Raw genomic sequence first — 17,558 nt, 5'->3', positions numbered from 1 at the left:
CTACGCAATCTGCTGTGTTGGACTCAATTTTTCTGTTAAGACACACGGAAAAGTAAACCGTGGTGCACTATAGAAAAGTCTGGTATAGTGTGACATGAATGCTGATAAATTTAAAAACAAAATTATGTTAAATCTGCACAATTGAATTCATTTTTATTTTATTTAACAATGTGAATGTGCAATAATGTACTTTCTACAAATACCGTACATTGTAAGATGAATGCTGATAGATTCCTAATTTCGACCCATTTGTTTCTATTGTTCCGGTTATACTGTATGCCGTATTATGTATTGAAAAACATTTGAATTAAGTTAGTCATTGCTGGTTTATAAAAAAAATGGTTTGCTTGTGCACAATCATTATTTAAACATACAAAAACTCACTCCTTGTGCATACAGTATGTTTATACACTTAGACAAACTTTATATTACCATATATGTGATTTGTGTTTTGTGTAATAAACCAACAGTACCTCGACCCAAAAAGTATAAAATACAGTACCACTGCAGCAAATACTGTACTGGGAATTTTGTCTTTGAAATCCCCCTTCAATACATGACCTCATACGTGACGCCTAAATGAGTCGCATTTCCACTTTCTTAATCACAATAGCCACACACGTCGAGAGGATTAGGTATGACTACATGCCTACGCTGAAATCATGGCCAAGGCAGGAAAAAGGAAACAACTTAACAGCACTTACTTATGGTTATTGTTTTCAATTGTTCCATCCCAGTCATTCTGTTCAAGGCTACACACGCTCCAAATTGTTATTTTTTCAAATGCAAGATGATTACATCCTCTGCATCATCATAATCTAAGTTATACATCTGACTAGAAACCAATCACAACCCGAAGCCCGCAAATCGCTATTTAAAATGTAAATACCATGCATCATTAATTGACAGTATGCACAACTCAGGGACATTTTCAAGTCTTATTCATGTGATCAATTGACATACTGTGCCCCTAAATCTGGTTGCACTCTGTCTTATAAATGGCATTTCACAGCGTTCAGATTTTGTGACGATCACATTCAAAGTCATTATTCAACTTGAGTCCAGACACCTACCACCATTTCAGTTTTTATGCACCCCAAACCAACAACACATGCACAGGTCTTTACAGAAACAATATTGAAAGCTCTACCGGTACGTATGGCATGATTTTAGTATGTTTTTTAATTTAAAAAAAAAAAGGCAGCCGTGATAGACCCATATGTTTTTTCACCACATGTCATAGTGTTGTTTTATATGGATTTTTGTATCTTCGCCCGGCATGTGTCGTCCCGAGTACGCTACATACTGTCATACATACTCTCGGGAAGTTTGTTGTTAGTTAGAAGTGATCCGTATATCATCTAAATATGGCTCAAAATGATAGGGTAATATTCACTTTACTCGATTGTGAGATTTTCTCTTCTTCGAAAAGAGCTTCCGTGTCAGAAAGGCCTTGGGAAAAATACGAAAATTTCTGTTGTTCATCTCCCATAGCAGATGGCACAGCATCTTCTCAATGGCGACTGTACCAATGTGATGTCTGCCGATGACGCTGCAGGCAATATGGCTGCCACTAGGATGTCCAGTGAAACTTTTGCAACTCTGCGCATAAATGACACGCTCTCGGTCATTTTTTCTCCGTACAGACATTGAACTGAATCATATTATATGCAATTTTCATAACAAAATCCATTTTAAATTGTAAATAGGGATGTCGGTAGACCTTTAAGGGATGGCTCACAGGCATGAGATAAGGCCATCCTCTCAGACTGCCAACTTCAGCAAGACACAAATAGTGTGAGGAAAGCGTACTGTAATACTTGATGCTTGGAGCATTTGGATGAACTCGTGTTACAGACATACCGTGTTACTACCTCATTTGCACAATATACCTCCTATAAAACGAGCGTTTAACCCCCTTCAATGTGAATCCCTTTGGTTCACTGCAGAGGTAATCGGAAGAATTTTAACCGGCAAAATACAAACACAACTCAAACAGAGTGTAGGACGCCATCTGCAGTTCATTTGTAATCTTCACATGTTTAATGAGACTTTTCACGGGGCGGGGTCGGTATCATTCATAAAACTAAATCGGCTGCATACATTCTTGCCTTTTCAAATATGTTAATGCATCCAAAGAAAGTTACAACAAGTAATACCGTCGTGGCCAACAACAACTCTCCCTCCATTTTTTTCTTCTTCAGTCAAAACTCTGACGCATGCGCAGATGCTATTGAGCGTCGACAATTACTTTCACTTTGTTTGGAACTCCTTTTTGGAACAATTAACGACTGCACAAGACCACAAATGTCTCAAATGATAAACGCGACAGGCCTGGGTAACTGACGGTTTGTTGCAAACGTTGGCTCACCCAGAAAAAAAAGTCCGGTTTTTAAATAAAGTTAGCTAACTTGGAATGCTTGTTGCTGCATGGCTAATTATTGTGTTTTGACGCGATGAAGCCATGATAGACCAAAGCTGACGTCCCAAATAGGTAAGAAGTATTATACGGAATTTGGGGTGTCCCGCTCTTTCTGTGAACTAAAGTTATCGGGAATACTGACAGCCATTCTGGATTATATTCACGGCACTTGTTTTTAGTGTGTGTATTAGCGGTGTGGAGAAATATGACACTTTTGCGCGTAGGAGACATTTTTCCATGACAGTGAGTCAGTCCTTTATTAACTACAGTAAGCCAACTCGTTGACATGCATGTGTGTGTAGCAAAATATATCGTGTAACTGTCGTAAGTTCATTATTGTATTTAAAATGCTATGCACGGAGCGACACACCCCTTCCCCGTCCTCGGATGGAGTTCTTCCATACATCCATTTAACGCTTATCCCTACTAGGGGACTTACTACTTGGGGAGTAGTTTTGATCGGCAAAATGTTCCATCAGCTACAATATTAGGGAGGTGAAAGTACAATATTTTTAGGAAACAAAGTGCTTGCCAATGTATCTGTTGTATATTGAGGCCATTAAATAAACAAGTTTGTAAGTTTGCGCATAGTGCTACATTTAAATATCCGTAAAGGTCATTGTATAAGACTAATACGGCATGCACTTTCTGTCTTTCAAGGCTAGCTCCGTAGTGATAATGGAGCGGGCTTCCATTAAACAGAACCAGCTATTTGGACCGTGGGAGATGAAGGAGAGGCTTGGGATGGGAGGCTTTGGCCATGTCTACCTGTACCAGAATCTTGTAAGTGCTCCTATCCACATCGTCACTACAGAGTAAAATAGAAACTCAATTCCAATGAAGTTGGGATGTTGTGTAAATGTAAAAATAATAATAACAAAAAAATAGAATACAACAGGTTAACAGGCATTTCATTGAATACACTACAAAGACAAGCTGTTTAATATTCAAACTGAACATTAACTTGGAATTTTATGGCTGGAAAAAGTTCCAAAAAAAGCTGTGACAGGTGTCAAAAAACACTGAGGAAAAGAACCAGTGCTTGGGTAACGTCCTTTTGCATGGATGCCCCTGCTTATTTCAGCAAAAAAAAAGCCCAAACGACATTCTGCACGTTACAACATTGTGGCTTCGTAGTAAAAGAGTACCGGTACTAGACTCCCTGCAATCCAGACCTGTCTCCCATTGAAAATGTGTGGTGCATTATGAAGTGTAAAATACGACAATGGAGAGCCCGGATTGTTGAACGACTTAACCTGTACATCACGCAAGAATGGGAAAGAATTCCACCTACAAAGTGTCCTCAGTTCACAAACATTTATTGAATGTTATTAAAAGAAAAGGTGATGCAACATACTTAGCTGTATGTAACATGACCCCGTCCCAGCTTTTTTGGAACGTGTTGCAGCCATAAGATTCCAAGTTAATGATTATTTGCTTAAAAACAATAAATTTTGAACATTAAACATCTTGTCTTTGTAGTCTATTCAATTAAATATTGATTGTTTGTGATTTGCAAATCATTATATTCTGTTTTTAATTTATGTTTAACAGCATTCGAATTTAATTGGAATTGATTTTGAATGAATGAGCATGAGGGCTAAACTGAAGAGAAAGAACAATTCCACATTGATATTGAAATATCTTTCAATAATAACCTATGTACAGTATTTTAGAGAGAAGAAAACTTTTCAAGTCAGTAATTTGTTTTTTAGAGACTAAGTAATAAATCGTAGGAAAATAAATGTGTATATTATCAACCCCCATCTTTCCATTTTCTGAGCTGCTTCTCCTCACAAGGACCGTGGGAGTGTTGGACCCTCTCCCATCTATCTTCGGGCAGAAGGTGGGGTACAGTCTGAACTTGTTGCTAGGCAATCGCAGGCCACAGAAAAACAAACAGCCACTCGCACACACGTTCACAGCTAAGGGCAATTTAGAGTCTTCAATTAACCTACCATGGATGTTTTTGGAATGTGGGAGCAAATCGGAATGTCAGGACAAAACCCGTGCAGGCATGGGGAGAACATTGAAACTACACGCGGGTGTGGCCGGTATTTGAACCCCAGTCGTCAGAACTGTGAGGCAGACGCTCTGACCAGTCATTCACCGTGCCTTCCCACTCCCAAACATTTGTAGTTAATTAGCCGGGAGGAACCATGAGTACGTCGTCACGGCGTGCGACTAAAATGGACCATTCACGATAGATGATCTCACGGCTTTCTCCACGCAGCAACTTTTTTTTTTGACGCGTGCGCTGCAAGCTATGCAGAGGTGCTTGGCAGGGCAATGCTTGCGTTGTCGACCATGGGAGTATAAAGTGTCACTGTGGACAGCCTCCAATACAAATCACTGTGCTTATGAAGTAGTCCACAAATACTGTGGTTTCACCTCACCAGAGTGCCACTGTTAGTGTTGTGCTTGTTGACTGAATGTGTCAATGTATTCTTTTACTGCAGTATCATTCAGCTGAAGTATGAATCTAGTTGTCATGAAGCATTAAGGCCACTGCTTTACATTGTAGGTAGTGTGTATGTGAAGAAACGTTAATGAAACAAACATTGGCCATCTTCTCTCAACATTTTCTGTCTGCAACGGCTGAGCTGGCAGCAGGTCTAAAAAGCAAGAAAGAAACAAACAAATAAAAACGTTTTATTGACTGTTGCAAGAAATTCCTTTGGGATTCCCCACAAAAGGTAGTTGGAAAACCCCTATTACCTTGATTTTTAAAATCAGTTGACACTTGAGGTCTTGTACAGGTTTCATCCAAAGCGATCAATTTCCTGGCACAAGAAACATTAATGAGACACTCTTCAAATATAACATGACGAACTCACTGCATTCTATCAACCATGAAAGAAAGTGATATGATCTGCTTTCTTCAATTACACTTTTAAAAATACAACTTTCTTCTCATGATGTTGCAACTTACGGCTTGAAGATATTCAACTTATTATCAAAAATACATTGAAATCTACTCAACTCTTTTAAAAAAAACTGTATTTTTATCTTGAAATTATACAACTTTAAGACAGGATGGTGAACCACTGATAAGCACATCTGCCTTACCATACTGAGGACCCAGGTTCAAATCTGACTTTGCTTTTGCTTGTTCTCCCGGGCCTATGTGGGCTCAAAAACTGTGCCAAACAAATATGCGCGTTGATCTGAGATGTCACGCTGTGGCGACCCCTAACGGGACAAGCCAAAAGAAATGTACTTAATCCAGTTTTGTCCCACATCCCAAAAATGCATGGTGGGTTAATTGAAGACTCTAAATTGCCCGTATGGGAGAATATGAGTGGGAATGGTTGTCCATATGTGCCCTGTGATTGGCTGGAGACCAGTTCAGCGTGTACCCTGGCTCTCTTGTGTACGCCCATGACCCTGGTGTGGATAAGCGAAATGAAAAGTCAGTGTATGGATTTCTTTTCCTTTCAGTTTGACCCTAATACTTCATCAGGAGAACAAAAGCAAAATAATGCACAATACTTTTTTGCTTGTAAGAGACGTTATTATTTGTGTTGACCAGAAGTCAGGGAAGAAGTTGGCTGTGAAAATCTGCCGCCTCGAACTGAGCTCCAAGAACAAGGAACGCTGGGGCAGAGAGATCCAGATCATGAAGAAGTGAATGTGGATAATCGACTGTGCTCGAGGATGGCAAACCTCGATTTTGACCTTGGTATTGATCCATTTCAGGTTGAACCATGTGAACGTTGTTCAGGCCAGTGAAGTTCCACAGGAATTGAGCTTGATTGCTCTGAATAACCTTCCGCTGCTGGCAATGGAGTACTGCTCCGGAGGAGACCTACGCAAAGTAGATATGAACTATGTGGTTTATTATATTTCAAATTTGAACAATGAAATGTCACAACATGTGTTTCCTTAAAACCTGCATAGGTTCTGAGTAAACCAGAAAATTGTTGTGGGCTGAAGGAGAGTGAAGTGCTCACCCTGCTCCGTGACATCGGTAAGATTTTTTTTTTTGCTGGGAAAAGCCCCTGGGCAATGATTCAGTTTAACGTATCTTAACTTCTTAACAGGAAGCGGTATACAGTACCTTCATGAAAATAAGATTATACACAGAGACCTCAAGCCAGAGAATATTGTTCTGCAAGAGATCAGTGGCGAGGTAATGTTTTAATTGTTTTTGTGATTTCTTGTGCATGCACTCACTCTCATTTTCCATCAGCTGGTCCATAAAATTATAGATCTCGGATACGCAAAAGATCTTGACCAAGGCAGTGTCTGTACGTCGTTTGTTGGAACGCTCCAATATCTCGTAAGTTCACAAAATTATATGTTACTGGTTCTTTACAGTAAAAGATTATTAAAACTCTTTGCAAAGTGTTTTGTTGTGTATGTTCCAGGCTCCAGAGCTGTTTGAAAGTAAACCTTACACAGTAACTGTGGACTATTGGAGTTTCGGAACGGTGATCTTTGAATGCACGTGTGGTTTTCGCCCATTTCTACACCACATGCAGCCTGTACAGTGGTGAGTTTGACAAATGCTTGGTAATTATACTTGAAGTACTGTATACTGTATATAAACATGTACAACTCTTAAAAATAAAATTAAGAGACCAAAAAAGACAATTTTCTGCAAATAAATGTCAATGACAATATTTATATTTTGCATTTGGGAATTATTTTTTTTTGTCAGTAGGATGGAATAAAGCTAAAATGTTAATTTTACTCTATTATATAGCTATAAATAGCAAAATTAGACAGTAATTATTTTGCAGAAATCTCCTGTATTTTTTTTTCCAGAGATGTGTCTGACAACTTAACGCAGGGTTACACTGAGTCTTTGCTCTTATTTTGTGGTCTTTTCAATATTTTCACATGATGAACACATTTCTTTTACCTCTCCGACTGAGTCATTCATGTTATGTGTCCAAGTGAAGTGGAGCTTGGAAGCGATGATTTGGAGTGGCTCCGCATAATGTTTAGCCATGCTAGCTACAAAAAAAAAAACATACATATGCAGGTCAAAATTGAAATATTTCACCCTCTGCTATTTCGAAAGATGGTGATGCTTGAATTCAACCACGGAAACTGTGTATGAGCTCTGCTTGCAACACCCTATTAGGAATGTTTACAATATTTGGTGTCTGTGTAAAATGTTTTCCTTTTTAATAGGACAAGCCAAGTTAAAAATAAAGGTGCTAAAGATATTATGGCAGTAGAGGACATGAATGGAGAAATTCGATTCTCAGCACATCTTCCATATCCAAATAACCTCAGCAGGTAGAGACAAAAGCAACAACTGTTATGCTATAAATGAAGTATCTAATTTTATGGACATTTTACAATCCTTGTATGCGTTTATGTTAAGGCCGTTGCTGCAGCCAGTAGAGAATTTGCTGCAGATGCTGTTACTGTGGGACCCTGTAGCCCGTGGCGGAGGGTTGGATCCTGTTACGTCTAAGGCAAACTGTTACGGAGTTCTCCAGAATCTTCTCAACATGAAGGTCAATAATTACAACAGTATTCTATGTATGACGCACTTTATTTTATAGTCCGAACATCAAGGCCAGCAGCATCCATACGTTAATGTCGGACAACTTCTATGTATGGACTGACTGATGACATAAAATATATATAATTGTACAGTGGTGTGAAAAAGTGTTTTCTGCGTTTGTCATTTAAAAGTTTCCCATCAAACAAAATTCGCCAAAGGCAACACCGGTAAACATAAAGTACAGCTTTAACCCTTTTATTATTAACGAAGGAAAAAAAATCAAAACCTGCATGGTCATTTGTGGAAAAGTGATTGTCCCATTAACCTAATATCTTGTTGGGCCACCCTTAGCAGCAACAACTGTAGTCAAACATTTGTAAAAACGTGTAAAGAGTCTCTTACAGCACTGTGGAGGAATTTTGTCCCTCTCATCTTTGGCGATTTGTTGATTCAGGACTTTGGTTAGGCCACTCCAGTGTCTTAATTTTCCTTTTCCTCAGCCATTTGGAGGTGGAGCTGCTGCTGTGTTTTGGATCATTGTCCTGCTGCAGGTCCAAAGTTTTTTCATCTTAAGGTTACGAATAGCTGTAAGGACATTCTCCTTCAAGATTTTTTGGTAGATGGCAAAATTCACATTTCCATCAAATCACATCAAGTCTGCCAGGTCCTTAAGTAACAAAACAGCCCCTGGCCATCACACTACCACCATCATATTTCCCTGTTGGTATGATGTTGTTTTTTAGTGTTTTTTTTCAGTGAACTTTGGCATGCGCGCCATTTTTTTCCCCCAGTGTCTTTCTGATGGTGGCATAATGAACAATGAGTTTTACTAAGGAAAGTTAGGCCCGCAGTTCTTTGGATGTTGTTCTGTGGTCTTTTGTGACTTTTTAGTTAGTCATTGCTTCGCTCTTTGGATAATTGTGATCAGCCGCCACTCCTGGGAAGGGCCACCACTGTTCTGTGCTCACTATTTGTGGATAATGTCTCTCACTGTGGTTCACTGAGGTCCCAAATTTTTAGAAGTGGCTTCAAAACCTTTTCCGCACTGATAGATCTGAATTACTTTCTTAATTGTTCCTGAGTTTCATTAGGTCTCAGGATGATGTCTAACTTTTTACCATCTTTTGGTCTACTACACTTTGTCAGGTAGGTCCTATTTTCCCTCTATTTCAATCACTTTTTCGCAGAGAGCCATTTAGGTTTGGATTATTTTTACTCCCTTAATGATAAAAACTTTCTTTTAAAAATTGCATTTTGTATTTACATTTTTGACTAATGTTTCAATTAAAAAACAAGAATTTAGGAGGGGGGGCAAACACTTATTCAGTCCTTTTAGAACAATTTTGCATCGCTGAATCCAAAAATCACATCAGCTTCTCTTGTTCAGGTCAGGTATTTATGGCAAATTGTTCACAATTTTAATGTTACAAACTTTGGTTACAGTACTGCACTTATGGATTGAAATAAGTCATTATTATAAATTTAGGGCATGAATCTCCGTATATTTGAACGTCTCAAGTGGAAATTCATGTACATTTAAACAAAAACATGTGGCCGTAGATAGGAAAATTGGCCTGCTTGTGCAAAACCAATGTGATATTTGAATTCAACTACTCAAAATTGTCCTAAATAATAATAAAAATCTTTGACAATACATTTCTTGCCAAGCTGGTTATCAGCACAGATATTTGTCATTTTGATGCATATTAGAATTTTAATTATCTTCTTTGGAGCCCCTCTAGTACTACAGCAAATAAGTCAATACAACAAAATATAGTACATGAAGGGGTACAAGTAATGTGAAAATGCTGATACCATGACTAATATGCAAATGGTGCAGTCATCATGCAAGTGCGACTATTAATTTGAAGTTTTAATTTTTTAATTCATGAATTTGTTCAGGTTTCATTGAACTTAAGCAGATGTGTTGCTGAGCTTCTATGCTCCCATTTGTTAAACTACCATCCATGTACTACTAAAGCTCTCTCGTAAATTTCCCTCTATAAAGACAATAATTCATAGATTTGGTGCTCAGGTGATCCATGTATTGGACATGACCACAGCCCAGCTGCACTCTTTGGTTTTGGAGGCCGAAGAGAGCTTACACTCCCTGCAGATTCGGTTGGAGAAACACACGCAGACTCACATCTCCCCACTGAATCAAGAACTGCTGTGGGAGACGGGAATCTCCCTCGACCCACGCAGGCCTCCTGCGCACTGTCTGCAAGGAGGTTTGGTATGTTTTGCTTATGCAAAAATATGTCATAATTGGTTGAAAGACTCAAAATCGAAACTCCTGAGTATAACTATGCAATATGTATGCACCGTGTGCCTTAATATTTGTTGTCGTGTTCTCTCAGAGAGGCTGGGACACCTCCATCGTCTTCCTGTTTGATAAGAGCCAATCCAAGTACTCGGGCCCCCTCACTGCCAGACCCCTGCCGAACAGTGTCAACTTTATAGGTGAGAATTGTCACTTGAAAATAAAACTTGTTCTTTCCTCATTCTTTAATTATGATTAAACTGTTGAACTTGGTGAAAACGTTATTGTAGGGTGTGACTCACAGATAAAAAGTAGGCTTAAAGTGATGGGAACAAATGTTTTTGTTTCCACAGTCAGGGAGACGAAGACACAGCTTCCGCTGGCTGCATTGAGGAAGGTATGGGGAGAAGCAATCAGCTATATTTGTGGACTAAAAGAGGACTATGCCCGCCTCTACCAGGGGCAAAGGGCTGCTATGTAAGTACAGTGCTATAATACATTTACAGAATTGCAATTTGAGTACTCCTTTAGAAAAGTCGTAACCAGGTGGGGGAACAATCACATCGGTGGATGAATGAATTCATCAAAACCTTTCCAAAGGAAATAAAAATAATTATAGTCATTTCTTCATCTGTCAATGCAAAATCCAGATTTAAAATATAAAGACTTGAGCATGCTGAAACACTTTAATTCCATTCATCATGACTTCTGTGATAATGTTTTGTATGTTTTGGAAAAGAGAAATTCTCTTACTTGCCAACAGTTTCTTCTGACACTTTGGCCTTTGTCAGAGCTGTCACCGTTTTCAGCTGCTGCTCAGGCGAGAAAATACCAAACTAAAATTCCACCCCCCCTGACATTCTTCGTTGGTGGAGCCTAGTTGAACAACTGGCACAGTTGCGGAATTTTACTTTGAAAATGTCCCAGCCCTATTAGAGGTTTTAGACACGTCACAATAGGAAGTGGGGACAGCTCTGACAAAGTTTAAAGTGTCAAAGTATAAAAACAAATAAATTTTTAAATTGTTATAAATTGTTGTTTCTTTAAATTGGCGCCCACCCAAAAGTAAGAAAAGAGATACCTGTAATGTAATTTTGAGAGCATTTATTGTGCAGATCTTGAAATTTAAAATTGAGCACTCATGTACTATTATTGACATTATAAATATTCAATATTGATATATTTTGAAGTTAAAAGTTTAACCTTATAGAACCCTCCTCTCAGCTGACGTATCTGGTTTGCGGATGTGTCTTGTGTACAGCTGGTGGATTATTTTTCTCTCTTAGACACTTAGCTACTAATCTTTTTTTTTTTTTTTTTTTTTTTTTTTTTTTTTGGTAGTTGGTTACTCGGTGCTGTAATGTGTTTCAAGCCAGATTTCAGTGAAAAACATACTGCAGCACCCATCTAAGCACTTATTTCAGCTACCGTATTTTCTGCAATATAAAGCGCACTTTCAATGAATGGCCTATTTTAAAACTTTTTCATATATAAGGCGCACCGCTTTATAAGGCACATAGAATAGACGCTACAGTAGAGACTGGGGTTACGTTGTGGATCTATTAGATCGAGCTGCGCTAAAGGCACCATATTGATCCATACATAAGGCGCACTGGATTATAAGGCGCAGTGTCAGCTTTTGAGAAAATTGAAGGCTTTTAGGTGCGCCTTGTAGTGCGGAAAATACGGTACATTTCTCGATAGCTGAGCAGTTAGCTTGACTCCTCCATCTTCACTTGATAATTACCTTTTGTCCTCATTTCATGCTAATACTTGTCAGAAGTGGCGCTTACTTGCTACAATGGAGGTGATGATTTGGAGCGGCTCCGCATAATGTTTAGCCATGCTACCTAACCAGCATCAGCTGCGGGCCTGCAGGAGCTGCCACCAACATTGTCAGACTTCCTTGAAGCCATTTTTACACTGAGGCAGATGAGCTGATGTCCTCAAAAAGCATAACCGCGATTGGTCGGTAGAATCCAAATCTTTACCTTTGAGCAAACTTATAATATCTACTTTTACATTTATCTTAAAGAAGGGCAAGTTGGGAGATGCACCCGCTCCTTAAATGCATTCCTTTCTTGTGTTTGTCTGTGCGTAGGCTGAGTCTGCTGCGTTACAACACCAACTTAACACGCTGCAAGAACCAACTCTTCTCACAGTCACAGCAGCTGCAAGCCAAGCTGGCTTTCTTTAAAACCAGCATCCAGTACGACTTGGAACAATACACAAAGCAGAGACACACAGGCATCTGTGAGCGCCTCTCATTTGCTCTCTGTATTCCATTCATGCATCCATGGACATGCAGTAGATAGAAATAATCTACATATCACCTGTTCAAATGCCAGGTTTTTGCGATATTAATTGTTTTTCCATAACCTGAACTACTCAATTAAAAGCGATGAACTGTTTTTAAAGTGTCAAAATAAAAATGATGAGTTAATGTGTATGCAGGGGTGTCAACACCCTCTCATTACTGGAATGTGGCTGTATTCAGAATTAACAAATCACATTCAAACTCATGTAAAATGAATGTGAGGACACACCCCTCACCATTTAAAGTTCCTCTGACCATATATCCATCCATAATTTTCCACCTCTCTGGGGTCTGGTCACATGGGCAGCAAGTGTGTATTGACTCCCATTTAACATGAGTTTGAATGTTTTATTTATTTGTTTATTAAAGCACCTCTTATCCCAGTTATAAGGGTAGCCAGTTTATTTTTAGTTGGTATTTCAAAAGGTATTTTTTTCTCATCACAAAAACCTGGCCTTTGAACAGGGGTGTGTAGACTTTTTTTTATTCATTGCGTTTATTAAATTAAATTTGTTAAATTATGATGGAGTAAATGACCTGCTGTTCTGTATTTATTCGAAGCTTCAGAAAAAATGCTCAGGACGTGGCATGAAAATGAGGCGAAAGCAGACAGCTTCACAAAAGTAGGTCAAAGGTTATGAAGTCAGAATCTCATTTGAGAATTCACACATTTAACAAAGATTTTTTTATTTTTTGCTCTAGGTTGCTGATGTGGGATATCTGAATGAAGAAATAGTTTCACTTCACTCTGAAATAGTGGAATTGCAGCGGAGTCCGTTTTTAAGAAGACAAGGAGACTTAATGGAACAGCTGTCAGTATTTTTGTAATCATCAAACACTCATATCAGTGCTGTGAAGTTCACGCTAAATATCATAAGTTTTGTGTTTTTCCACAGTGAGGCAAAAGCTATTGAACTCTACAAGCAACTAAAACTGAAATGCAAAAGTTAGTGGAGACCTTCACATTTATTATAATTGTGTATAAAAGATCTATATATCTATTGCAAGTAAACAAAGTTTCACTTAATAAAATGACTTGACTTGTTGCTTCATTTCGCGATAATAGTTTTGGAAAGGTGAGTAAGTAAACACCCCTAACTGCTATTTGTAGAAATTAAGTTTTTTTTTTTTTTGTTTTGTTTGTACAGGCCCCGACCCTCCGCATGGTTACAGTGACAGTTCGGACATGGTGAAGGCCATTCTACAAATGGTTCAGAACCAAGACCGAGTGCTGAAAGACTTATACACTGCCCTTGGGTAATGTACATATGAACAATTGATCAAAGTGCAACACAACTGATTTGTCTTTCTACTTATCCACGCATCTTCCACTCTGCAGTACAATTCTGACGTGTAAGCAACGCATCGTTGATTTGTTCCCAAAGCTGGAGAAGGCAGTAGACAGCATACAGATGGCAGAGGCAGCCATAATGCAGATGCAAACAAAGCGGCAGAAAGAGTTCTGGTACCTCCTCAAGATTGCCTGTGTGAGTACTAGTATTACGAGTACCGTAATTCCTGGCCTACAGAGCGCACCAGGTTATAAGCCTCACCAAGTACATTTGTAAAGGAAATACCATTTGGTACATACATACGCCGCAGCTGTCTAAAAGCTGCGAGTGCCCACATTGAAACCTACATTCAAACACGAGATATTTACAAAGTCGGTACGCAGAAAGAGTTTAACGCTAGCGCAGGGCTCAACAACCTTTTTGAGGCTGATGGCTACTTCGTGAGCACCGATCGTATGAAGGGCTAGGTGACTTGTTTGAGGCAAACTTCAGACTCAGTTCATTACACGTACATAAAATATTTTCGTTTTAATTTATTGTAGTAAATGACATTACAGGTATTTTAACATTTTAATTCACGTAAGCAAGTCAGATTCAGAATTTAAAGCACAAATATTAGAAACAATTTGCGGCCCGACGGTATTTTTAGAACATACCTCGCGGGCGCCTTATATGGTCCTTGCGGGTTAACGCTGGTTAAAATAAAACTTACCGGTAAGTATCACTGAGACATGCCACTAACACAGCAGCAACACGCTCGCATAGCGCTAACGCTAGCGCAGCGCTAACAGAGCTGGTAAATGTCACTTCCTCGGCACATATATTCCACCAGTCTCTTTCTTACTTTTACCGCTCAAGTGTCCCCTTGCGGCAGTTAGAAAAAAATGCACAAATTAGCTGCATCAGCGCATAAACCGCACTGTTGAAAGCATGTGAAAATGGTCGTGGCTTGTAGGCCGGAAATTACGGTATATGAATTAATATTCAGTAGCCATTATATTGAGGAGAAAGACGAATAAACCAAACAAGTGATTCTGCAGTTGATACTTTGTGTGTTTGTGTCTTAAGTCTCAGAACGAATCACAGATTTGTGTTCAGCCATCCAGTGACAGGTGACAAACTCTTGCCAAAGAAATCTTAACAAAAATATTTTGTTTTGTAGGCTGTGAAGAAAAAGACAAGGGACTTTTTTCAAGTTAATCTAACAATCATTTCTTATGTTGTAGTGAAAGTGTTCCTCAATTATTGGACGACAACCAGCTTTATCTAAGTAAGCTTACATCTTTGCTGCAGGATGTCAGCCACGAGATGGAGCAAAGTATCATGGTACAGTATACGTCCACTACTACACACCATCTTGATATTCATTCTTGACATTGGGGCCTTCCAATAATCTAAGTAATAGTAAGTTGTAAGTAATTTGTGTGTCTATAACTCTGGCAGTACTCTGGTAAATATACTCATCTTGTATTTGCTGAACAAATTCTTGTATCTCAACCGCCGCAAAGCTGTAGATTTATGGAAGCCCTGTTTTAAATGTAGACATCCTTCTGGAGTTTTTTTTCTGTTCATTACGGTTGGAAATATACACACTAGAAATATTGAGACCAATTGTGTGCTTTTTAACTCCTTACACGTGACACTCCAGAGTCAATCAAATCATTTATTCAGTGAATTTGTTGGGATGAGTGTGCAACTTTCTAGGTCCTCGATCCTTGTTGCTCTATTTACATGTTGGCTCCTCCCACCAGAGGTCCAGTTGAGGAGTGAGGAGGGACAAATGTTTGGATAAATGATACATTTGCTCCTCAAGATCATTTCTCAGAGATGTCAATTAAAGATCACATCACTACATTGACATGCCACAAATCAATGCTTATAGCTTTTCTGTGGAGGCTGTTTGATGCTCGATCCCTCCTCCTTGATAGATGTTTACGACAATTGAGGTGCATTTGAACTAACTTTGCGGAACCAACCGAAGAATGGAGAAGCGAAGATCTAGGAACACTATAATTAACAGACATGTTCTACCATGTGTGTTCGAGGAGGCAGGCATTCAAGGACAAATGTTAAATATTAGAGATACTGTATCGTTTAAAAACAACAACAACATTTTTGTTGTTTGTTGAATGCAGCAATTGAACAGGTCACATTTAAGCATTCTTTTAGTATATATTTACTGCATATTTATTTTGTTCATTTATAGGCACTTTACATTGGCTTGTTCAAAAACACTATATTTTTTTTTTGAACAAACCGAATATGAGAGTATCCATTAGTCCTTGGAGTTAAGTGTCAAAGAAATGTTGTATTTGGCTTTAATGTGTATCTGAGAACCTGATGAACCCTAGGATGGTAGACACGGTGAACGTTCATGTGTCATAGATCTGGTTCCTCTCCACCGGGTGGGGGGCATGTTTCCCCGTGCTTCTCTCATTAACGTTCAGTAACCTCAATTGTCATTTACTCCACGTTTCATTGCAGTTAAAGGGCGGCACGGCGGATCACCTGGAAAGCATTGGCCTCACAGTTCAGAGGTCCTCGGTTCAATCCTGGCCCCGCCTGTGTGGAGTTTGCATGTTCTCCCCGTGCCGGCATGGGTTTTCTCCGGGCACTCTGGTTTCCTCCCACATCCCCAAAACATGCAACATTAATTGGACACTCTAAATTGCCCCTAGGTGTGATTGTTGTATGTCTCCATGTGCCCTGCGATTGGCTGGCAACCAGTTCAAGATGGACCCTGCCTCCTGCCTTTTGACAGCTGGGATAGGCTCCAGCACTCCTGTGACCCTTGTGAGGATAAGCAGCTAAGAAGATGGATGGATGGATTGGTTTAAGTAAACCTTTTAAAGTCCATCAATAATAAACATCAAAAGCTCAGTTATGTGTGACTATAAAAAGTTAAGATATTTGGATCTGAAACAAGTTATTTAAGAAAACACACCCAAATTTCGAGCAAAATAAGATTGCAGTAATATATTTGATTTTGTGTCTTGTAATGATGAATTTGGTCTCTTTTTTTTTTTTTTTTTTTCTTTAGGATCAAGACTGGAGTTGGATCTCTAATGGCGCAGGGAAACACAACCAAAACACCTCAAACCACCAATCAACTCAATGAGTCAAAAACTCACTTTTTGTGCCTTACAATGTATATGCTGCCTGGGAGAATTTCATTATTTTTGTATTTTTGGCTTACACAGATTAATGTAATAGACATGAATTCCATAATGTGTGAAACACAATGGTGTAAGCTATTATTTTTGGTGGTTTTTGTTGTTTTAAAGCATGTCACAGCGTGTAAGATGGAAGTTATTTATTTTACTGTTGAAACCGAGCAGAATAAAGTATTCCCAAGAAAACGATGTAACATGTCATGTCTTCAAGTTTTTGAAATGGTTATGCCAAACATTGCGTACTCTATACACAACATACATACAGTACAAAAGAAAGACATTTTTCATTTTCAAAAGGTTTTTCAGTTTTAATTTGCCGCACCTGATTTTCTGTACCTCAGAACAATATATCCTAGGACAAAAATCCATCACATGTACATCTATGGACAAGTTAAGAGTCGTCAATGACCACAAAGATGAAATGAAGAGAATTTGGGGGACGGTTTAAGTTTAAGATGAAAGTCAATCCCAGAACCTCAGAATTGTGAGGCAGATTTGCTATCCACTATTCCTTTATGTTGCCGTAGAATAAATAGAATATTGTTAAATAATTCTGGAAATTCAACAAGAACCGGAGTTAAAATACAGTTAAAAAAAAAAAAAGTAAATCAAATATAGTTGAAAACT

General features: G+C 38.8%; 1 protein-coding gene across 3 annotated transcripts; it reads left to right on the top strand.

Moving 5' to 3' along the window:
• Window positions 1-2,198: 2,198 nt before the first annotated feature.
• On the top strand, window positions 2,199-17,107 carry LOC133509979 (inhibitor of nuclear factor kappa-B kinase subunit alpha-like). Of its 3 annotated transcripts, none has more exons than XM_061837581.1 (22): window positions 2,199-2,494; window positions 3,083-3,205; window positions 5,958-6,049; window positions 6,122-6,239; window positions 6,323-6,392; window positions 6,466-6,554; window positions 6,615-6,704; window positions 6,793-6,917; window positions 7,565-7,672; window positions 7,761-7,896; window positions 9,922-10,122; window positions 10,247-10,349; window positions 10,503-10,626; window positions 12,251-12,402; window positions 13,028-13,089; window positions 13,169-13,278; window positions 13,363-13,412; window positions 13,615-13,723; window positions 13,806-13,953; window positions 14,827-14,870; window positions 14,985-15,084; window positions 16,799-17,107. In XM_061837581.1, exons 2-22 carry the CDS (start codon window positions 3,101-3,103, stop codon window positions 16,874-16,876), a joined length of 2,214 nt encoding a protein of 737 aa, XP_061693565.1. In that variant the 5' UTR covers window positions 2,199-2,494; window positions 3,083-3,100; the 3' UTR covers window positions 16,877-17,107. The 3 variants fall into 3 exon arrangements, with proteins under 3 accessions (XP_061693565.1, XP_061693563.1, XP_061693564.1); XM_061837579.1 differs by having other exon boundaries at window positions 2,200-2,494; window positions 5,955-6,049; XM_061837580.1 differs by having other exon boundaries at window positions 2,208-2,338; window positions 5,955-6,049.
• Window positions 17,108-17,558: the final 451 nt, after the last annotated feature.

This window comes from Syngnathoides biaculeatus, chromosome 12 (genome assembly GCF_019802595.1).
Source record: "Syngnathoides biaculeatus isolate LvHL_M chromosome 12, ASM1980259v1, whole genome shotgun sequence".
In the NCBI taxonomy this organism is placed as follows: Eukaryota; Metazoa; Chordata; class Actinopteri; order Syngnathiformes; family Syngnathidae; genus Syngnathoides; species Syngnathoides biaculeatus.
Note: the sequence above shows the minus strand (reverse complement) of the source record. Positions and strands in the feature narration are given on the sequence as shown.

Bases quoted from the DNA above. Each gene is read 5' to 3' on its own strand.
- LOC133509979 (XM_061837579.1), top strand. From the start codon at position 3,101: ATGGAGCGGGCTTCCATTAAACAGAACCAGCTATTTGGACCGTGGGAG. The intron at 6,555-6,614 runs GTAATGTTTTAA...ATTTTCCATCAG, and splicing joins TGCAAGAGATCAGTGGCGAG to CTGGTCCATAAAATTATAGA. The intron at 14,871-14,984 runs GTGACAAACTCT...CTTATGTTGTAG, and splicing joins GTTCAGCCATCCAGTGACAG to TGAAAGTGTTCCTCAATTAT.